This window comes from Eptatretus burgeri, chromosome 5 (genome assembly GCF_056783735.1).
Source record: "Eptatretus burgeri isolate ZD-2024b chromosome 5, Ebu_testis_v1, whole genome shotgun sequence".
Classification (NCBI taxonomy): domain Eukaryota; kingdom Metazoa; phylum Chordata; class Myxini; order Myxiniformes; family Myxinidae; genus Eptatretus; species Eptatretus burgeri.
This window is the reverse complement of record NC_140965.1, coordinates 63085625-63109877: the sequence shown is the minus strand read 5'-3', so window position 1 is coordinate 63109877 and position 24253 is coordinate 63085625. Positions and strand designations below refer to the sequence as shown.

Sequence of the window (24253 nt, the reverse complement as noted above, 5' to 3'; positions counted from 1 at the left end):
TGAAATGCTGATGCCATGCTCGTTAAGCATTTCCACCAACTTTCTCTTTCTGGCCTTTGTGTAGACAGACATCCCCATGTAAACAGGAAATGGGGTCTCTCTGTCTTTGGAGTGTCTGTGAGTTGCTGCTCCTTCTTTGTACCTTGGGTAGCAGTTGTACTGAAGCAGCTGAGCAATTGCGAGATCTGTCTTTGATGCGTCAAACCTCACTTGAGATTTGATGTCCGCTCCATGTTCAAGCATGGCCACAAACTGAAGAAGAGTGAGTGGAATGGCCTGCTCGATGCACCCCTCATGGAAGGTTCCATCAAATGTGGACTTGTGGTCCAGCATATGTCTTCGCAAGATGTTAGCTGCTTTACCAAGGATAATAGCTTCCCTATAATAGTCAGAGGCTTTTGACAAGACAAAGCCCACATCTTTCTGGAAAGCCAGAAGAACATTCCTTCCCTTGTGCACTTCCAACTCAGGTATTTCTGACAGCAGTTTTTCCTTCAGTCTTGAGGAGTTGACAGCAGGTGCATCAACACCCAGCTGTTCCAGGCACTGGGCATACAGGTGAACTATGTCTGCAAGTCGGAAGACTGCAGGACCCTCGCCAGATCTGGTGGTCTCCACTAGAAATGTGACTAGCTCTGAGAATGCCTGTGGGTGGGCATCCTCTTCGGGTGCACGTTCCTGTTCCAGTCTCTTGGTGGCTCTGAGGTACGTCCTCTCTCTATTGTACAGGTCTGTCAAGCATGCAAAATGGTATTTGAGCTCCTGTGCAATAGCATCTCCATCGCTGAGTCTTGCAAGAAGTTTTCCGTCATTTAAAGATTGGGCACATTCATTAAGTCTGTTATTGAGGTTCACCGTCATAACTTGTCTGAGTTCAGAGGATGGGGCTTCTTTGTCACATATGAAACACGTTTGGCCTTCAAGGCTGGTTCGAGCATTCTACTGGCTGAGCACTCTCTGCTCTTCTTTTTCTGGCTCTCTCCAGTTTCGTGTTGTTGAACATAAGGCGACAACTTTGGTGATACTGCGCCTTGTTCCTCCTCAGAGTTTCTTCAATGCCACCACCATCATCAAGTCTGGTTGGATCCAGAACAATAGGCATCTCATTAATTGCGTGAAATAGGGGAATATTAGTCGCAATCATAGTGTAGCCATCATGTTCTTGTGGTTGTTGAGCACGTGGTGACTTGAGCTCTTCACTCTTCTTCTTCTTCTTCTAGCAAAGACAACACTTGCTCCAGTCAGTCCGGAATTTAGACGGTCCTGGATCTGTATTTGGAATCTTGGTGAATACAGTATGATAATTATCTGTAACAGATATAATAGATAACAGATAATCACAGTATGATATAACACAGTATGTTATATGATAACAGATATAACAGATAATCACAGTATGATAATTGTCTGTATTCAGTGAATCAAGGCCGAGGGGTTATCCTTTTACCACCTTGATCACAATCATGCACAATAAGGTATGGGATACGACTCGGTTCGGGAATAAAAATATATGACCTACACCGAGCCCGATCATTCATGTCCCGTGCGATCTGTACACCATCCAGGTAACTACATGCAAAGCAATGTAAAGCCCCGTAACCCTTGGCTCGGCTCTCCCGCGCTGGCACACCCTGTCAATTCAGGCGCGGCTATCTAAACATCTATGTTAAACTACATGTAATCTACAGTAGCTAACTGATGCGGGGCTTATTAGACAGCATTTGGGACACTAAACTAATTATTTAGCTACACTAAACTAATTATTCAGCTGATACTGAACCCCATGCTGAGTTTCACAGCAGCGGTGCCACCAGTGTGCCCTGGCTGTGCGTTGACATCCACTCTGTTGAGCTACTACTCTACACCTTCCGCTGCAAGTCTCTCAACGTCCCCCCCCCCCCACCGCATCGTGTCATGTCGAGTTTGGAAGCCTTGTACAGGAAGATGCTACACATACTAAACCTCTAACACTACTACGATATACACTACCATGCATTTTAGCTGAGTCAGACGTAACATGAACCTCTAATTTAGCAGAATATTAGGATTCCGGGACCGATATTATGGTACAAGGAAGCTCGTGAGTAAGTCCATGGTTCCAAATTCGGATTCTACATCGTGAAAAATGTATGATTTGACACCAAGATCATTCAAATAGGACAAGTCTTTGTGATTTTATTGCGAAATGCAATATTTCTGTATATTCAATGGCGGCCATCTTGAATTTTTAGGTGGCTAACAGGTTTTATCAAAAGAGCAATACCCAAGGAGTATGTGTGCCAAATTTGGTGCTTGTTTCTGGAAATGAACGATTCTCCTGAAATTTGCAGTTATCTGCTCCACTATCAGGAGCCAATGGCCAACCAGTAAGGAGATGGCATCTCCTAAAAAAACACCAATGTAGGTTGGACTTGTTTGTGACAACTCGGGTAGTGGAACCCTTGGTGTGAAGCAGATGAGCTGGTATGAACCAATGGCAATCATTAAAAGGCAGATGAGCTGGTATTTAGCCAATGGTAAGCACAAAACTACATCTGTGGGGAAGAGGGTGGGTATGCAGTGTCGTTGAAGCCATGAAAGACATGTTCCTCATCTGGTGGATGACACTGCAGTCCAATTCTTCCTCAACCACTTTTGTACCATAATGAGTTCGAACAATATGAAGTGTTGATAGCACCGCATGCAGATACTTCTTGCAAATGTTAGAGGTCCAAGGACAAATACTGGAGTGCTTGCTCAAAGAACCGAGCAAAGTAAAGCCGACATTGTTGTTGCTAGTCATTGTTAAATTATACTGTGACCGATTCCTATGTATCGCTCAGTGGATATCAGGAGCCTCCTCCAAGACGGAACTGCAGTGATGGTTGGGGTGGAATTACCATTTAATTTCACAAGAATACGCGGCAGGTTCAACATCAGCACCTGGAAGTCATCTGATGTACTGTGAAGACACCCGGTGTGCCAACTGATCAGCGCTGTGTATCGGCTTTGCTTCCTGATTGTCTGATAACCTGGATTCTGTCACCCAAACCATTGGGTCAGATAATGTGATGACTCTTGGCGAATTCAATGTAAATCATCAGGAGTGGCAAAGGTAGTAAGTCCCCAACTGACAGCCACAAACACATGGCTTGGACCAACTGGTAAAATTCCACTCATGATAATCTGGTAGACTTCATCATTGTTGACTGTTGCTCATTACACCACAAGCATCAAGGCCAACGATGGAACAATTGACCATAGTTCAGTGGAGATATTCAAAAAAGCCACTAGTCTTGGATAAACCAAACCAACAGCAATTATGGGATGACAAAAAAGCAAGCTGGGAACCTCTCAAGCAATCAAGCCCTAAACACTTGAGATCCTGACGTAGCTTGCATCAACATTGAGGCAATCATCAAGTCAAGTATGGAGAAATTGATTCCTCAGAGACATCACTGTTCTACCGACCGATATTCCATGGTTTACTGAGGTTTGTCAAATGGCTAACAAAGCTGGCTATCTGGCATTTAACAATTGGAATAAGAGCCCTTGTGCTGTTGCCCATGACATTGATAGGTGCAAAGCAAAACTATCAAAGTGGAGAAGGAGGCTAAAAGATAACAGTTCCAGAGGACAACAGATCATCTGACTACTGGAGAAACCAAACCCTATGATTGGTGGTGGGCAGTGACAGGGATATAAGGGAAAGGACAACATTCTAGAATCCCAACATTGCAGGATGGTCAGACCTTCACAACTTTCAGGAGAAAGCAGATATCTTCTGCAGTCACTTTGCATGAAAGTGTACAATTTATTATGCTGAAAATGATCCTCCTGATCTCAGCTCACACCGACACACCTGAACACTGAAGTTCCAGCTTCGTGGCAGATGGACCTTGCAAAAGCCACATAAATAAAGGTATCCGGACCTGATGGGGGATTCCAACTAATTAAAACAGCATCGCGATGACTGGGGAGCAAGTGTGAACATTTGCCACTGCATGCACTGCCAACACCAGACCTCAGAGTTGGTGGTGGTGGTGGTGGTGATCAAGTAAGGTTACCAAACTCTCGTTCATCCAGCATCAACAGCATCAGATGCTCCGAGAGGCCATGGCACCGTTTCACATGAGCAGGGTCGACATCCTTCGCTGGGGAAGTATCAGCAGCATGCAAAGCAGAATACCGAGCGAGCGCCAGGGTTTATTATAACGTGCAGTTGTACCCCTTTTGTGCAGTTGTAAATTCAAAATGTGCAGTTGCCAATTTGTTCTTTGTTTGAATTTGCATGGCTAGGGTGTCATAAACTAGGAAGGAACCACAACAGACGTCACTGATAGTCTGATGGCTGACCAAAACTTTTTTTTTATGAACCTTACAATATAATGCAATCATACATATTACATGAATCATAATATATGACAAAAACTACATTTCACATTACAAATTATATCTTAAACAGTGAAGATTATCAAACGTATTTACAGTAGATGTGAAACCACAAGTGGTTGCTCACAGTCACATAAAGAACAAAATCATGAACAAGGGGATACCCCTCCCACACCCTCCCGCGCTCCGCGTGCCTTGCCCTCCGGGGCTCGGCGCTGCGACGCGCCACGACGGCTGCGCCATCGTGCTCGGCTGCTTCGCAGCCTCCATTTTTTCCCACCCCTGCCTCGCATCAGAGTTTGTGCAGTTGTAAATTTTCCTTAGAATAAACCCTGGCGAGCGCCCTGTAAAAGTAGCGCTTGCAGTCCTGGCAGCCTTGTTCCATCTCTTCTTCATGCACCAAAGACAAGTTTGAGCTCACTGAAAGCAGCTTTCTGAACAGGAGGCCTGACAAAACAATTGGGCATGGAAAGCAGAGCAGCTAACTGATCGAGACCAGACAAGCCCTTTTCTACAGGACAGGCCTGCAGAGCATCGAGCTCAATGTAGGTCAAAAAGTGCACGCCACTTATGCATGTTACTGCTTAGCGTGCACTCCCTCTGCCTCAGGTCAGTCGTCAGCAAGACCCTTTGCAGATTCCGAAACCACACCAGTGAAGAGATCAGGGTCATGAATGGAACGGCAATTTTGCCACATCCGCTCAGCAAATAAGTGTGCTGCGCAGCTCAGCAGGCGAGGCAACTTCACTGATAAAGCATCTTGGGAGTCAATGGCCGGCTCTGGGACTAGAACTTCAATGCAGGCTGGGATACTTGGTGATTTTTGCCGCACTCAAGAGATCAAGCAATTTATTTCCACTCTCTTCATCAATGTTCTCACCCTTTTCATAAATGTGTTCCTCTTCATTATATCTTACGTTTTATTATTTTGAAGTTGGATGCTTTTTGGTATCGTGTAATTGGCGAGTGCTTTTTTCCCCAGACTCATAGGACTTCGGATAATATAGCAAAATAGCCGAGAATCACCACCTCCTTCTGGCGAGAGTTTGGGACGTCTTCTGACAGTGCATACCCCTTTCCGTGGCGATCACTCTGGAGTGTTCTAGGTTAAGAACATGACAAGAAAGCAGGGATCAGGCACCGACGCTGCAGCTGCCGAAGAGGGTGCGACATCGCGATCATATGGGCCACAAGGGTGAGAGTACACATGCATGGATTGCGAGAGGAGCTTTGCGACCAAGTTGGGTCTCGGGGTGCACAGGCGTGCTTAACACCCTGTCGTGTTCCACGAGGAGCATCTCGTTTATGGTGAAGCATCAGTGGGACACGGAAGAAGTCCATCTGATTTCCTCGAAGGAGATCCAGTTGATCATTGGCAGATGTAGATTTATCAACCAGGGATTGCTGGACAAAGTCCCAGGACACTCCCTGGAAGCCATCAAAGGAAAAAAGAAGACCGTAGCATACAGAAAGCTTGTTCAACGACTCCTTGTGTTTGCTCAGAATTAACCTCAGCAGCCTTGCACCCTGATCAACAGGCCGGATGAGGAGGAGGCCAATAGGGGGAACCAAAATCTAAAATCGGCTTGTTCTTGTCACCTAACCAACTCATTAACCTAGTTTTGAAATATTGTGGATAATTAATAGATAAAAGAAATAAAATAAAGAAAATAATAAACAAATAAAAATAAAGAAAGATATAGATAAAGGTTTTTTCCTCACCTCTCAATGGTTTAAAAAAAAAATTAATTAAAAAAAAAAGAAAAAAATTAAATGAAAAAAGTTCAGAACTGGATCTTCACCAAAATCAAATCAATACTTCCTTCACACCCAACCTGTCCACCAAGGCTCGTCAGAAACTGTCCATAACTTTTTGATACATCCTGTTCACAGGCAGACAAAAACATAGAGACGCGAAAATATAACCAACCTCCATCCCCCCCCCCACCCAAGTCTCCCATCACCCTACCCTCCTTTCCTCTCCCCTCCTCTCTTCTCTTCTCTTCTTCCCCTACCCTCCGCCCCCGAAGCGATGGGTTGCATTTGCGAGTGAACAATAATTTTGGCATATCACTAACTTCTGCACTCAGACTTCTAAGTATCTATTAAATGAGCAAAGAAGCAGGTTCTGGCAGCACCCTGTGATAGACATGCCCCTTGCTAGCGTTACACTTTAATAGATTTGCGTGCAATAAACAGATGTCATGAAGTGAAAACCTGCAAACATGACACAATGGATAAAACAAACTGGATGCATCTCCACTGGAAACTGCACAGTTGAAACAATGAAAAAAAAAAATATATATATATATATATATATATATATATATATATATATATATATATATCAAACAAACAACAACAAAAACAACACCAACAACAAAAATATAATATGCAATTTATAAAATGTTTTAAAAAGACAAAAATGCAGTAACAGCTTTAAGAGAAGTTGACAGAGTAATTACGCACTGAAGTAGGGGTACCACGTGGCAAGATGTGTGCCTTTGCTGGAAAAATGGAGGCCAGTAGCACGAGGGAGAGGTAGGTTTTGCACAGGCTTGAAATCCAGAACAGACACCACAGATACTCTGTATGAAGAGATGAACAGTATAGAGCTGTCTAAAGCAAGACAACCAAGGAAGGAAAGGAAAAGGAAAAGAAGGATAATACATCAGAAAATTAAAAGCAGAATGAGCTTTAGGGTTGTACAGTACTCACGTCTCACCATTACACCAAGCAAAGAGAGATCCATCAGGGCTAAATGCCATCACCTTGCACATTTTGCTCGAGTCCCTGTAAGAGATTTGCAACAACACATATTACACTCTTTGTAAAGTCCAATTCGCATGACACCTCCACGTTCAGACCCTGATGAAAATACATCCGAAACATCTCTTGCTGCCAATCATCCATTTTGAAAAATAAAATACGATATAATAATACTGATTAAATAAACACATAGTTATACAAACACAAACAAACATACTCCTGACTGTTATGGTGAGCAGCCACGGATCATGTCTCACATGGTAAAACCGCATAATCCACACAGAACAACCGCCCAGACGATTGTTCCTGCTAATGCAAACCATTCAACCAGAAGGCACATGATGTCATCGGTGGGAAAATCGAAACATGTAGACTGTGGAGTCTGACGAGCACTTCGCCGATCCCCACTGGACACAATCTACACTAGATAATCTTTGTCTGTTTGAGTCACCAGGCCGAAACGTCTGTGTTGGAGGCGACGCTTTTGTGTGGACTGTGTCCAATGGGGATCGGTGGAGTGCTCATGACACTCATGTTGAGATTATATATATATATATATAATAAAAAAGGCCTTACAGCAGGGGTCGGGAACGTTTTTGACTCAGAGAGCCATTAAAGCAAAATATTTGGAAATCTATTTCAGTGAGAGCCATATAATATATTTTAAGACTGAATTCAACTAAATGTGAGTATAATAAGCCTCTGAATTTATTCTTTTAAATAATGTTGTTATAATACTCACCATTAATGGGACTTCTGGTGCTGCATGGATTTGCTGATGGCTTTGTAGTCTGGTTGGTACTTGGTGAGGTTAAGCTTCATGCAAGCGTTGAGGCTTTCATCCGTTAGACGTGATCATAGGTTGGACTTGATGTTTTTAAGATGTGAGAATGACTGCTCACATGCATACGTAGATCCAAACAAGGTCAATACAGCAATACTCACATGCTGCAGTGTGAGATATGTGACAGGAAGCGCGTTCCAAGTTTTGATAATCAGCTCGTCTTCGGGTTGAAGTTTTTTCATTTCTGTCCACATGTGCTTGCTCGCCAACTCCGCTTTCTGTCGTGCGATTCTTTCCAAATCTTCATTCAGTGACTTGAACTTATTCACCCACATGTCTGAGGCCTTCAGGTCAGCCACTTCTGCTTCAAAATCTCTGACAGACACCAGGAATGTAACTCAGGTCGGCTGTGTTCAGTGAACACTCGTTTGGATGGGTGATGAACTTAAAAAGACGAGTGTGCTCACGAAATTCTCCAAAGCGTGCTTTGAATGACTGTAGGAGACTGGATGTGAAGCCAGCTAACTGGTGGAGATCAAAGTTTTGAGTGGGCTCACTTGCTGTGCATGCATCTTTAAATTGTCTCAGTTTTTCAAAATGTAGTAAACGACCTGTTTCAAGATCCATGATAAAGAGCTCCAGCTTGTTTTCAAAAGCAAACACGGCTTGTTGAAGGGATAACACTGTATTTCCAATGCCTTGCATTTTCACGTTGAGCTCGTTCAGATGTTCAGTCATATCCACGAGATAGTAAAACTTGAGGAGCCACTCAGTTTCGGCTAGCTCAGGATGCTCAATCCCTTTCATTTCAAGGAAAGTCCGGATTTCATTCAGGCAAGCCGCAAAACGGCTAAGCACCTTCCCTCTTGACAACCAACGCACATTGCTGTGCAAAAGCAGACCGTGATAGTTATTTCCAACTTCATCCAGCAGTGTTTTAAACTGGCGAGCATTTAAGGCTCGGGCAACAATAAAGTTGATCACACGAATGACCAGCGACATCACTTCGCCAAGCTGCCCATCACACATCTGAGCACAAAGTGCCTCCTGGTGTAGAATGCAATGGAAACTTAGGATGGGTCTATTTTCATGTTCACGGAGAAGCGCCACAAATCCTTTGTTTTTCCCCACCATACACGGAGCACTATCAGTACACACCGAGATAAGTTTATCCATTCGTAGATTTTTTTCTTGAGCGAACTCCATGAAAGACTTGAATAAATACTCACCTCTTGTGGACCCTTTTATTGGCAGAACAGCAAGACTTTCTTCGTGCAGTGTATCACCAGCAGCATATCTTGCAATCACACTGAACTGCGACAAATGGCTTACGTCTGTTGACTCATCCAAAGCCAGGGAAAAGAACGGCGCTGTATTTATGTCCTTCACTTGGTTTGCCATCATGATGGTACGATCATGAACAGTTCTTGCCGACAGAGGCATGTCTTGTATCCGTTTGATTATCTTGTCTTTGTTCGGAAGATCATCAAAAAGTTCATTGGCGACATCCAGCATGAACGTTTTTGCATACTCGCCATCTGTGAATGGTTTTCCGTTCCTCACTATTGCTAAAGATCCAGCAAAGCTGGCGGAATTATAGTCACCTTGCCGGGTCCATACGCGGAGTTGCTGCTGGCTGGCTTGCACCCTGCTCAGTAGCTCTAGGCACGCTTTCTTTCTGCTGTCTCCCACAGGGTATTTTGATGCAAAGGTAGCATGGCGCGTGTCGAAGTGCCGCTTTATATTCGACCGTTTCATCGATGCAATTTTGTCATTGCAAATTAGACACACCACAGAACCTGCTCTCTCCACAAAGGCGAATTCTTCGGCCCATTCGTCCTGAAATGTACGATACTCCTCATCTTTTTTTCTTTTCGCCATCTTCTTCGTCGAAGGGTTAGCTTTGAGCAAATGAGAGAGAGGGAGATGTTGACCCAAGTGAGTCTGGCTGGCCTGCGCACGGGCTGACATACTCGAGAGGTGCGGCGCGGCCGGCCGACTCTGGGATGCTGTCGCCTCAGCGGTGGCGCGTGATTGGTCGAGATGAATTCCGTGACGCGTCTCGGCGGCGGCACGTCATTGGAGGAACCGAAATCACGAGTCGCCTCAGCGGTGGCGCGTGATTGGTCGAGATGAATTCCGTGACGCGTCTCGGCGGCGGCACGTCATTGGAGGAACCAAAATCACGAGGCGCCTCAGCGGTGGCGCGTGATTGGTCGAGATGAATTCCGTGACGCGTCTCGGCGGCGGCACGTCATTGGAGGAACCGAAATCACTACTCGCGTCGGCCGCATGACTGGACGAAACAAAAACCACTTCAGACAATTCGGAGGTGTTTTTTCTTCTCTCCTTCTGCCAAGTTCAGCCCTGCACGTGAATGAAGCACGACACCATTCAAACTATAGGTAAAGCTTCTGCGAGAAATATTGGGCTTTCCAAGTTTCAAACTCCAATTTTATCTGCGAGCCAGATGCAATCATCAAAAGAGCCATACCTGGCTCGCGAGCCACACGTTCCCGACCCCTGCCTTACAGGATGTTCTTCCCCTCTATTGGAAACCATATGTGATGTTATTAGTCATCTTAATAGAGCCCGGGTGAAAGCAGAAAGGTTTCCCCAGGTTTATCTCATGTCAATAGTCAATAAGGTCGACATCTGATTAACTTCCAGATTTCAATCTCAATATACTCTGCCCAAAAAATTTTAAATATCCTGAGCTGCAAGTATACATGCATGATAACCCTACAAATCACTTCCATTAAAGATACTCATATTAACTTTAATTTTAAATATTATTTTATTTAGAAATACATGGCACCTGCCTTCGATCCCATTCAAATCAATCTGTGGTCTGGGACGGATTTCTGGTCTGGTGTAGCACAGACATGGTAAGCCGAATAGCCTCCCCCTGAATCAAAGCTCCTTGTTATACTTCAGCAAGGATTATGGATTGGCCTGCTAAGCATTTTCATCAGCACACATTGTTCATAATTCTGTTTCTGATATGCTATGTTAATTTAACCATTATTGCTCCTTGTGCAAGTAATGTTTGTCTTGCGCGTAGTACATGTCAAAGCTACAAGACCAAAATAACAATTAACAAAAAACAAAACAATTCTGTGAAGAGACCCACTTGGCTATCAACGGGTATGCTAAATACCAAAGATTGGAATGGTATAATATTCAGTTTACAGCCAAAGATGGCGATTCCTTTGTTGTGTAATCTTCATCTCTTGGCAAAATACAACTGCCACATCAATGTTAAGATATGCATTACGGTGAAGAGCGTCAAGCACAGACACAAAGGTCACGATTGTGCTGCTGAGATTCAAACCAAGCTGTTAAATAAAGATGGGAAAAAGGAAACCTCAATCTCATTTCAAAATAAATCACAAAAAAATTAAAATAATAATAATAATAATAATAATAATAATAATAATAATAATAAAGAGCTGCAAAGAATGAGGCCCGAGGTCGTGCTAGTTTTATTGATAAATCTTCAAAAACTTATGCTGAGCCCAAAATGCAATATCATTGCAATACCACTTTGGACAGGAACCCCCCCTACCCCAATATTTAAAAATAAATTTGATGGTCACCACCATCTTTTCCATTTCATCATTGGTTGCAGATAGCAAGCTTAATCCCAGCCATTGCTTCATAGTGCAGTGACCAGCCCATGAAAAAGGCCCTAAAAAATGAGTAACCCCTCCCCAGTGGTAGAACAAAACAAGACCAGTTTTAAATGAACTAGTGCGGGCCCGTAGGTGCAGGCCCGTAGGTGCGTTCCAGTATGTGCAGCTTCGTTCCTTCGCTCTCGTAAACGACGACTAGATTGGGGCATTGTTTCAATTAGATCGGACCAACCGTATCATAAATAGCCATAACTTGGGAAACATACTCAGGTCCCCAGCATCAATTGTGACGTCATAGCAAACGAAGAAGAAAAATTGTGACGCCCCCTCTCTCTCGCCCCCACTCTCACCCCCCTCTCCTGTCCCCCTCCTCTCACCCCCCTCTCTTGAATTGTGACGCCCCCTCTCACTCCCCTCTCTCGCCCCCTCCTCTCTCCCCCTCTCTTGAATTGTGACGCCCCCTCTCTCTCGCCCCTCTCTCGCTTCTCTCTCTGTAAATGTATTCACAAATGTCGACCAAGCACAACAATGAATTCAAAGCTTGGGAAAAAACAGCTTTCAACCCCTTGGGAAACAGCTCTTTCCCTTGGGAAAATTCAAACCTTGGGATTAATTAAAACCTTGGTAAACACTTGGGAAACAGCTGAAACGGATGAAGAACAATATCAAACCTTGAAAAGGCACATACTCAGGTCCCCAGCGTCGATTGTGACGTCATACCAAATGAAGAAGAAGAATTGTAACGTCAATCGTGCAAAAAAAATAAATAAATAAATGAATAAACATTAATTGTGATGCCATTCGTGATGTCATAGCACAGTGTCTTGTCAATGGTTTACAGATAAATGGCCGTAACTTGGGAACCGCTCATCCGATTAATATCAAACCTTAAAAAGGCACATCCGCGAGTTCCCGGCAATATTCCTGGCAAGTTTCAATCAGATCGGACCGGCGGTTGTCGAGAAACGGAGGTGACACACACAGACACAGAGACAGGCAGAGACACACACACACACACACACACACACACACACACAGACACACACACACACACAGAGACACACACACACACACACACACAGAGACACACACACACACACAGAGACACACACACACACACACACACAGAGACACACACACACACACACACACACACACACACACACACACACACACACACACACACACACACACACACACACACACACACACACACACACACACACACACACACACAGCTGGAATTATAGATAGATAGTATGAATGTCCACTTCTAAAAGGTGTAAAACTGAATTAACCCCTTACTTCCCACCGCATGCTGAATCACCGTCTTGGTATTATGTTGATTCTATACAGCATACTACTACAAAATGGACCCCAAACCTCCATGGTTATGTTTTGAACCTGTGAGGAAACATATTATATGTGGCGAGCAGTTGCAGGATTCCACTTTGGAAAGGGTTTTAACCCTTTAATAGTCAAATTTTGTTCCATATTTCTTCATTATGCATCTCATCTTATATATTATTTCCGAGTTTGTGGTTTCGTGTCGCGCTATCTTCGACTTTGTTCTGTGCTCGAGTAATGTGATATTCGGCTTACATCTATCTATAATTCCAGCAGTGGTGTGTGTGTGTGTGTGTGTGTGTGTGTGTGTGCGTGTGCGTGTGCGTGTGCGTGTGCGTGTGCGTGTGCGTGTGCGTGTGCGTGTGCGTGTGCGCGTGCGCGTGCGCGTGCGCGTGCGCGTGCGCGTGCGCGTGCGCGTGCGTGCTGTTTCTCGACAACCTCTGGTCCGATCTAATTGAAACTTGCCAGATATATTGCTGGGGACCTGAGGATGTGCCTTTTCAAGGTTTGATATGAATCGGACAAGTGCTTCCCAAGTTATGGCCATTTATTTACCAAACCAATGGGAAGACACGTTGTTGCGTGGGCGTGGCCGATGGGGAAGGGAAGCTCAGCTGCGTTACCCATTACGGGTTACAACGTACGGGCTTCTGGAGAGTGATGACTTCGTGTATTCTAATAATTTCTCGATTTCTTATGCGCATTTATAGATAAACACAATGCCCCAAGTTATGATCGTTTTCATATTAGACGGTGCATAAATTTCGGGAACATCAGAGTGCTGGTATGCTCCGAACCAGGAAGTAAATTTTTTTTCTCTCTCTCTTCTCTTCTCTTTTTGTTTTTCCTTGCCACGACATTGCGAAAAGGTAAAATACGTTGGCGCTAATTGAATAATTGGGTATTAAAACTAAATTGCGAATAATCATAACTGCGAATCATATTCGAACTTCCGGGCCACGCACGTCCGGGCACTCGAGAGCGAAGAAACGGCCTGCGTGGTTGTTGTTTGTTGCTCGTGGTTTGCATATTTATTTATTGAATTTTTTTTTTTTTTTTTTTTTTTTTTTACGGGCACGTACGAGTTATATAAACATCATGACTTGTCTCGTATCCACCTGGGAAATTGGAAATCAGCCATCACAGCATTACATAAAGAGGGGGGTTAAACAGAGCCACTTAACTACAGCCCAATTAGATTCCTGTACTTCCCATCATCAGCAAGGTCATGGAATCCATCATCGCAGTTGACAAAATCATGACTCTTCTCCATAAGCCCCATCTTAGATCATCCATTTGGATTCAGACCTGGTCACTCTACCTCCGACATGCTGCTTCTACTCTCTCAACAATGGTGGAGATCCTCAATATGAGACACACATACAAACATACATACAGGGGGCTGCAAAAGTAGGTATACAGTAATGAAAAACAAAACGTGCGCACAAAACGTATTTTATAGATTATACAAGCAAATATTAAAAATGGTAATAATGATTTTAATGAATTAAATGAATTCTAGTGTTAAATGAATCCTAGCACCACTATTATAATACTGGTATAATCCTTACTGTATAACTACTTTTGCAGCCCCCTGTATATAGATACATATATACATATACACATAGTTGCGAACTCAGGGTTGGGGGGAGGAGAGACCATGAAGGGTGGATTGCCTCAGGTTCTCACCGACTCAACAGAATCGCAGGCTGTCGCACGCATACACCTTCGTGACGTGGTGAGTCGCTAATTTACCGCGAACGCCAATCACTCGGCCACGCGCCTTAGCGTCCTCAGTCTAAAACCGTTTACCTAAAGGTCACGTTGCGTCATTACCGGGGAACACACCTCAGCACGTACTTGCTAATTAGTGCTAATCAGCACGTACTTGCTAATCAGCACGTACTCAGTGAAAATTATTGCTATTTTATCGCAATTTTGTGTCTCCAACTTGTCGCGAGCTGTCGCAGCCGAGTGAGATACAGGCTTAAGCTAGGGTGCGGGCCATGCTGGACCAATAACAGAAAACACGAGAACGAGCTGGGAACATTTCTATACAGTGCATTTATTCACAACTAAACCGAGGAAAGAAGCCTGGTGTTGGCTTAGTGGTTAGGGTGGTGGCTTGGGATCCCAGGGTCCTGAGTTCAAGCCCCGTTGGCTGCTGAATTAACACCAGGGGGTTGACTCAGCCTGTCATCCTTCGGAGGTCAGCGAAGTGAGTACCAGTGTACTGGTCCCGGTGTATGCCCCGGTTAGAATAGGTGTACCATATCCCTGTGTGTCGTAAGAGGCGACCAGGGTTGGCGTCAGGAAGGGCATCTGGCCATAAAACATTGCTTCAAGAAAAGCCCAACCCCTGCATAGCAGGGAAAAATGGCTGTAAAAACGGTCATAAACCGAGGAAAGGTATGTGGCACAGTGAAAAGGGTTTTATTGTATGTACAGCAGGGAAAGCAAGGAATTAATGGGGTGCGGCAAGACAGCAATCTTACAAAAGCACACAGAGCAGAGTTATCCCGAATATCTTCGACAGAGACAGACAGACACACACGAAAGGAAAGGTGAGGAGGGTAAGCGTACTCAAAATACCTGGCACGGTCAGTTGACCAACGCGACCCAGAACACTTAGGGAGAGGCAGCTGGGAAGAATACTGGTGTCCAAAATGTGGGAGTGGGAGGTGCAATCTATTGCAACATGAGGTGTGCGGTGTCATGCGAGAGGAAAATGTGAATGCGCGTCAGCATTTCTGTTCCTTTGTTCAAGCCCGCCATGAACAATCAGGCTATTGTGTCCACAGTGGATGGGATGGGGGAGGGGGGAGGGGGGTATAGAGAGATGGTAGAATAGATGTGCCAGAAGGAAAGTCCCTATCCTAACCATGTAGATATCCAAGTGCGAATGGTTTACCTCCGACACTCTGCCTGAGCGTTCCCACCTCGTGGTACTGTGTGTTATCTCTTCCTTCCCATTCGATCACAGGGACACGTGGCACCTCGAGCTCCGCGCTGATCCGCCCGTGTACGGCCGGATGGCGACCCCGTCCGGCTCCGCGGTTCAGTAGCTCCAATAGCAGTAGCACGACGATGGCAAGGCAGTGAGATGCACTCGTACCCACGAGCAGGCTGTGGCCAAGAATGAAGGGAGAGAAGAGCAAAGAGCAGCCGAGCAACTACTAAACGGCTCCGCACCACTCCTTTTTATAAGACCCGAGTGAAGGGTGGGGCGAGGACCGCAAAGAAACACGCTGTGGCCCAAATCCCACTCCCCTGTTGGGCCACAGCGGCCTTAGCCATGCCCCACCAGGCTCTGGACCGGAAACCGGCACAGTAGCTTGCAAACCTTGGCACGGCTTGGAGCTCACTTTATGTGGGGCCGGACGCTCCATGAGCACGCACCAGGCCCCAAAACATGCACTGATGGTTATTCCGACATGGAATGGTAGCGGACTTCATGCTACCCTTGGGCTCCTCCACGAGCCACAATGCACAATCAGGAGCCATATCAAGTCTTGAATCACCCTTCCCACGTCCCCTCTTCGTCCCTTTAGGTTCGCCATAGTTTAATGACTGGTTGAGGGCGGTTATAATGACGATCGAGCAAGACGCTCACGCGGGACATTTCCAGTGAAATGTGGTAGTAATTGAAGTGCTTGTAGCGTGGTTGAGCACCATGCAGCACCCAGGGTAATGGCCGGCACCGTGTGGCGCTCGATTTAGAATGGTGAATTACAGCAAGGTAGGAGTGTGAATGATGAGTATTTTTCCTACGTGTGGGAGGCGGTAGCGGTGAAGATGGTGAGGTGTCAGTTGAGAACTGGCACGCATATTTGTTTGGAAAAAAAACTGACATGCAAACTCCCGAGGAAGGATGCATTGTCGGCAGAGATGCTGGTAATCCAAATACGTGGAACATGCTCACAGCGTGAACCCACCAGAGATGCTATTGAGTGGCGTGCGTACTTGCATGTTTTGAATAACGGCTGGAAGGAAAGGGTTAAAATGGAGGTCAGTGAGGATTGAAGAGATAATTTATTAGCCCCAACTACGAGTCCCACGCAACACATCCTTTCTATTTACCCACGAGACATGAGGGGAGGACTAACTATATGAATACGAATGAAATTACAACCTGGGGATCCCTATGTTGTGTGCCATTGCCATGGAAGCAAGCAGTTTTACAGAACAAGTATTTGATACACTGCCGATTTTGCAGGTGTTCCCACTTACAAAGCACGTTGAGGTCTGCAATTTTTATCATAGGTACACTTCAACTGTGAGACGGAATGTAAAACAAAAATCCTGAAAATCACATTGTAAGCTTTTTAAATAATTAATTTGCATTTTATTGCATGAAATAAGTATTTGATACATCAGAAAAACAGAACTTAATATTTGGTACAGAAACCTTTGTTTGCAATTACAGAGATCAGACCTGTAGTTCTTAACCAGGTTTGCACAGACTGCAGCAGGGATTTTGGCCCACTCCTCCATACAGATCTTCTCCAGATCCTTCAGGTTTCGGGGCTGTCGCTGGGCAACAGACTTTCAGCTCCGTCCAACGATTTTCTCTTGGGTTCAGGTCTGGAGACTGGCAAGGCCACTCCATGACCTTGAGATGCTTCTTACGGAGCCACTCCTTCGTTGCCCTGACTGTGTGTTTCGGGTCGTTGTCATGCTGGAAGACCCAGCCACGCCCCAACTTCAATGCTCTTGTTGAGGGAAGGAGGTTGTTGGCCAAGATCTCACGATACATGGCCCCATCCATCCTCCCCTCAATGCGGTGCAGTAGTCCTGCCCCCTTTGCAGAAAAGCATCCCCAAAGAATGATGTTTCCACCTCCATGCCTCACGGTTGGGATGGTGTTCTTGGGGTTGTACTCATCCTTCTTCTTCCTCCAAACACGGCGAGTGGAGTTTACACCAAAAAGCTCTATTTTGGTCTCATCAGACCACATGACCTTCTCCCATTCCTCCTCTGGATCATCCAGATGGTCATTGGCAAACTTCAGACGGGCCTGGACATGCGCTGGCTTGAGCAGAGGGACCTTGCGTGTGCTGCAGGATTTTAATCCATGACGGCGTAGTGTGTTACTTATGGTTTTCTTTGATACTGTGGTCCCAGCTTTCTTCAGGTCATTGACCAGGTCCTGCCGTGTAGTTCTGGGCTGATCCCTCACCTTTCTCATGATCATTGAGGCTCCACAAGGTGAGATATTGCATGGAGCCCCAGACCGAGGGAGATTGACTGTTATCTTGAACTTCTTCCATTTTCTAATAATTGCACCAACAGTTGCTGCCTTCTCACCAAGCTGCTTACCTATTGTCCTGTAGCCCATCCCAGCATTGTGCAAGTCTACAATTTTGTCCCTGATGTCCTCAGACAGCTCTCTGGTCTTGCCCATTGTGGAGAGGTTGGAGTCTGATTGATTGAGTGTGGACAGGTGTCTTTTATGCAGATAACGAGTTCAAACAGGTGCAGTTAATACAGGTAATGAGTGGAGAATGGGAGGGCTTCTTTCAGACAAAACTAACAGGTCTGTGAGAGCCGGAATTCTTACTGGTTGGTTGGTGATCAAATACTTATTTCATGCAATAAAATGCAAATTAATTATTTAAAAACCATACAATGTGATTTTCAGGATTTTTGTTTTAGATTCCGTCTTTCACAGTGGAAGTGTACCTTTGATAAAAATTACAGACCTCTACATGCTTTGTAAGTGGGAAAACCTGCAAAAATCGGCAGTGTATCAAATACTTGTTCTCCTCACTGTACATACATACATGTATAGCTTGGCATCCTTCCTTGCTCTCCAATCTGTGCCTATTGAATCCAAGGCAAACCTTGAAATCTCTTGGATTACTGACTTACCCCACTCTCCGAGACAACATGGGTCTCAACAGAACCCTTTCATCTCCTCTCCCTGTCAAGGCTGAAGGACCCCAAGGCTTCCTCTTCCTTCTCTTCTTGGCCATCCCACTGATCGTGAATGTATTCACCATACACCTTTAGCCTCGTCCAGGGGGCAGAGATGCTCTCCATTTAAAAAAAAAAACTCTATCCCCCAATCTCCATGCACTGCCCTCACTCCTCCACACCCCAGGAATACCTCTGGCTACGGCTTCCTCTCCATTCCCACCTCTTGTTTGTATGTGTGTTGTACCATCCAAACAGTGACGACTCCATTTGAATCTCGCTCAACGAAAACATGGACCAACTCCCATCCAAATTCTCTCTTCCTCATGTGTGACGACTTCAATTGACATCATGACAGCCGGCTGGGTGTGGGTACCACTCGCCTGCCATGGCACTTCAGCAAAGGACTTCTGCGACTCATTAGGACTGACACAATCTGTCAACTTCCCGACCCGGATCTCAACCAACGGTATTCCATCACTTATGGATTACATTTTGACCAACTTCCCTGCTAATGTCTGCTGTTCTACTGCTCTAACCGGTTAATCTGACCATATGCTTGTTAAAGTGGTCATCTCTGGCCATTATTAGAGAACCAGCAAAGCGCCGAGTCTGGCATTTCACTCAGGACGACCGGCAGGGGCTTCAATCAGCCATCAAACCTCTAGGTTGGTCTCCCATTTCTACTCTCTCCGACAAACTCATCCTGGGAATTTTTTCAAATAAATTTGTTCTCTCATGCACAGATATATCCCACCTTGTCTTCATTTGTCCTGCCTTTCCTCCCACCAATGGTACACTGAAGCTTGAAGCAAGGCAGTCGACCTCAAACAACTTGCCTTTGCTTTATGGAAGGCAAACCCAACTGAAGGCAACCTCGGAACAAGTATGTCTACCCTCAGGAGAGCCAGGAAACATCTTCCTCATCTCAATTCTGAACTCTCAAAACTGTCTCCCTCCTCCAAATCCCGGTGGCATCTGGTCAAGTCTGTTTCATGCATATTCCCCCTCCATCCATCCCTTTCCTCAAATGACTGCACAGCTGACACTGCACGCAAAAAGGCTGAATGCTTAAATTGTGTTTGCTTTGAAATCTTTTGTCCAAACCCATCTCTTTCTGTACCCACTTTACCCAATTGCACCAAGCTGTTCCTGGACTGTGTCGTTTTCCCCTGACAAGGAGTGGAGCTTGCTGTCAAACCTCAACTGATTCTGCAACCAATCCAGATGACAAGTCCACATGCGCTAAAAACCTGCTCTGCTGCTCTTGCTCACCCTCTCTCTATTCTATTCACCCTCACTTGCTCAAGCTCATCTGCCAATAAATCAGCAAACATTACAGCTCTACATAAAAAAAAAACAAAAAAGGTGCAAAAACAGATCGCTGCAACAACAGACCAATCAACCTGCTCCCAATCATCAGCAAGATCATGGAATCAATCATCACTTCAAACATCAAATCCTCCCGCTTCTCCAATGGCTTGATTTCCGATTATCAATTTGAATTCAGACCAGGTAACTCTACCCTGGACATGCTGCTCCTGCTTTCCCAACAATGGACAGAGGTCCTCCATGCCAGACGTGAGATCAGACCAATCTCCCTCGACAGAATGCGAGCTTTCGATACGGTCTGGTATTCCATATGCTAGTCTGATATACGATACCCCACACTGCTCAAACTCCAATGGTATCTAAGGCAATCTCCACTCATGTCGCAGTCAATGTGTGACCCGAAATGGAATTCTCTCTTCCTGTCCAGGCTGGAGTTCAAGGCAGTGTTCTGGGCCCTGTGCTTTTTCTGGTTTTCATCAATGATCTCTCAGACTCCCTTGAAAATCTTCTATCTCTTTGCTGACTCCACCCTCTGCCATACCATCTCATCCCTCAGATCGGCAGACAGCAGCCTCTTCAGTCTGTAGACCTGGATAAAATCACAAGCTGGTCAAACACTTCGAACATGTCTTTCGATCTTGAAATCACAATCTCACCACATCTCTCCGAAAGGACTGTCTGGAAGTCTGCCCTCCCCCCAAACAATCCCCTTGAACAACTCCTTTCACTCAAGCTTTTGGGCTTCATGATCAGAAATTATCTTTCCAGGAAAAGCAACATTTCCAAGCTGGCCTCCAAAGCTAGTTGCCAACTGGGCATTCTCTGTCATACAAACCCCTTCCTTGGCACACTTAAGCTCTTAACCACATACACAACCTTCATCCACAGCCTGATGGAGTATACTCTCCCCTCTGGGGTGGTAATTCGTCCTTCTCTAGTTCGGCTTCATGCTGTGAAAACAAAGCCTTTTAGGATCATTGGTATCTCCCGCGATGAAGCAGAGTCATTGGGTTTCTCACCGCAGGCAGGTCGGTGGTCGTTCTGTCTTCTGCAGTCTCCTCTCTGGCCTTGCCACCCAGGCACTTCCACAGGGCACTAAAGGTCTGCCGAAAACCCTCTTCTGGTGAAACTGCCAAAATAAAGAATCACTGCTCACCTTCACCCTTTCATTCCTCTTTTTTCCTGCCTCTGAAACGAACTCCCACACTCTCTCCAGGTGTTCAAAACAGCTGTTCACCACCATCTCAAATCTTCCCCATTAATCAGCCCCAAACTAACCTCCTTCAAAAATTACCCGTTTTACTTCCTGAAAGTCCCTGTAGTGTCCATCTTGTTTACACCGTGTACCCCACCCCATCATGCGACACACCCAACATGTCCACCAAGTTTCATCCGAATCCGTCCACAACTTTTTGAGATATCGTGTTATATTGTTACGAATTTGGAAGCCTTGTGCACACACAGACAGCCGTCCCCATCGCTTAGTTATTTCGGTAAGTATGTGTTTATAGTTAGGGACCCTACCTGTGTCTAACGGGAATTACATGTGTGCTGCAGAGATTAGTTTACAACACGCCTTCACCTAGCTTCCTCACACGCATGCAATTGTCTACGTGCATTCGACCACGTACGTGGGCGGAGATTTCCAGCCTCAGATCGAGACTCCGCCCAGGAAGGCAGGGGCGTGCCCCTTGTCCATTCAGGCCACAGAGTTCGACTTTCCCACGACACGCCGGCCAATGAGTGTGGAGGCCGCCTCAGAGGGCGATTTTCCCATGACACGCCGGCCAATGAGGGTGGAGGCCGCCATAGAGAGCGATTTTCCCATGACACGCCGGCCAATGAGGTGGTGGAGGTCGTCATTGTGGTAAAATGATCGAGGTGGTTGTTGGTAGTCTTGGTTGTCACCTGGTTGTCTTGGGGTTGTGGTGGTCATCATCGTGTTGCGGGTTTGAGTCCCGCCGAGCTGGATCATCATCGCCTCTGATCTTCGCCTTGGTCGATTGGGTGCGTGGCTGGTTGGAGATCGTGGTTCCTGGTGCTTGGAGCGGCATCGTGTTCCGGGTTCGAGTCCCGCCGAGCCGGATCGTCGAAGACCACACAAGGTGGACAGGTCCAAGCACAGGCTCTGGTCTCGAGCTCACCTGTCCTCGAGCTGGAGGCCTTCAATAAAGACCATTGGGGTCTGTGTGTGTGTGTGTGTGTGTGTGTGTGTGTGTGTGTGTGTGTGTGTGTGTGTGTGTGTGTGTGTCCGTTTTTAAGTAGCGACTGTATAAGTGCTTGTTTGTAAATTTGAATCATTTATAGTCAGTTTAACTCTGCCCTTTATGTGTTCCTTCCCAACCTATTGTAAATAAATATCCATTTGTTGAATATTTCAGCGCGTCCTCATCCTTTCCTTCATTAGTTTAGCACGGTGCATGTTGGGTGATTAAATAGGACGTTGCTGCTGTAGTTGTGCATTTGGACCAATGGGACCTCGGTAACCATCCACTCGGGTTACGCACGGGTCGAGCACGGAAGCGGCTCGTCCCGTTCGAGCTCCGTCAAGGGTGTGAACTCCTCGGTAGCTCGCCACGTGGGCCTCTCAGTATTTTGAAGTTTGGCAAATAACCCTGTCCCACGTGGTTGAATTATTGACGATTCACGGTCCTGTAAGGGACCCATACCTTCGGGGTTCTCCGAAGAGGTACGATCTAGATTTCGGGTGTTCGGTGGAGCCGACTCCACTGCTCTATCTAGCGGTCGCGCTCGTCGCCGATATCCGGCCCACAACAATATATCATTTTTGGCCAGATCTCTCAATTGTGAAAAATCAGTTAAATTCTAGTAGTCAGATCCAGATCTGGATCTTCACCAAAATCTAATCAGTTCGTCCTCTTCACACACCGAACCTTCCCACAAAATTTCATCTGGCTCCATCCAAAACTTTTTGAGACATTCTGCAAACAAACACAAATGAGTGAAAACAACCTCCAACATTTGGTGGCGGAGGTAATAAAACAATGCCGACATTTGTTGCATTTTCCAGGAACGTATCGCCCACGAATAGCAGGTCCAACAGTATGTTAAAGGGTAAGGGCAGAAAGTCTGGAAAACTGGGTGAGATGTGATTGGGCAGTGTTTAAGAAACACAAAGAGGATGCAAGTATGATAGACAACAACATCAGGGAAGATGATCTCCAGAACATGCTCCAACACCCACCCTTGGGAAAGGGTTTAAAGTTGGTCATAGCAGACAACTCCATAGAAGAGAATGAGCATTTAAAAAAAAAAATTTTTTTTTCCAAGTTCAAAAGATTACCACTTTTAAAAACAGACATGGCTGTTATACAGGCCAATATTTTGCTGTCCAAGGCAAAAAAAGAAAAACAAAATTACCGTTTAAAATCTGCATTTTCATCAAAGGAAGGAGGACCATTCACCATGGAGACCCCGTCAGAGCCCCTCACTGCAGAAAATTAAAAAAAAAATTAAAAATAGAAACAAAGCAACCATTCAACATTGGTTTCCAAGTTGGAACATTCATCGGTTCAATTCTTGTGGCCAATACTGGAATGACACAGTGCACGGTCATGTTGCTAACATAAAAGGTGCACAATGATCCCCAATAAGAGCAACATGTGACCCTGCAAACAATATTCCTTTGAACGGATGGCAACTTAGCCTGGGAATTCGAGTTCAAATCCCACATACAACATGTATTTGTCCATGGTCTAAAAAAAAAAGGCTTTAAAACAATGAATAAACAAACAAACTTCACAGTTCGTCGTGGACCAAAACTGTCCCTTGGCTTTTATGGACAACACAAACTCGAATTAAAAACTCGAACTGCACTCTGGAGCGTGTACCTCTGCCAGGCTGAACAGTTCACATTTTGTATGGCCCACTGATAGGCCGGATCTGCATTCCGACCTGAACTAAAATCTAATCGGCTTGTTCTCGTCACATAACCAACTCATCCACCAGGTTTTGTCCAAATCAATCCACAACTTTTTCAAATAAAATGCCACATATCGTTTTTTGGCCACCTCTCAAAGGTGAAAAATCCATACGATAAAAGTGAATTTGTATACTCATGCACTTCAAAAAAACTTAA

General features: G+C 45.4%; 1 protein-coding gene across 3 annotated transcripts in view; it reads right to left on the bottom strand.

The window, feature by feature from the left end:
• EIF2A (eukaryotic translation initiation factor 2A) overlaps positions 1 to 24253 on the bottom strand; it is a 77089-nt gene that overhangs the window by 48647 nt on the left and 4189 nt on the right. The window contains exons 2-5 of one of the 3 annotated variants that reach the window (XM_085882047.1): positions 23536 to 23605; positions 15818 to 16032; positions 7090 to 7164; positions 6841 to 6959 (exon numbers count right to left, since the gene is read on the bottom strand). In XM_085882047.1, the coding sequence (XP_085738173.1) occupies positions 6841 to 6959; positions 7090 to 7151 (181 nt within the window). In that variant the 5' untranslated portion in view covers positions 7152 to 7164; positions 15818 to 16032; positions 23536 to 23605. The remainder of the gene's footprint in view (positions 1 to 6840; positions 6960 to 7089; positions 7165 to 15817; positions 16033 to 23535; positions 23606 to 24253) is intronic. The other 2 variants (XM_085882048.1, XM_085882046.1) reach the window with 2 other exon arrangements.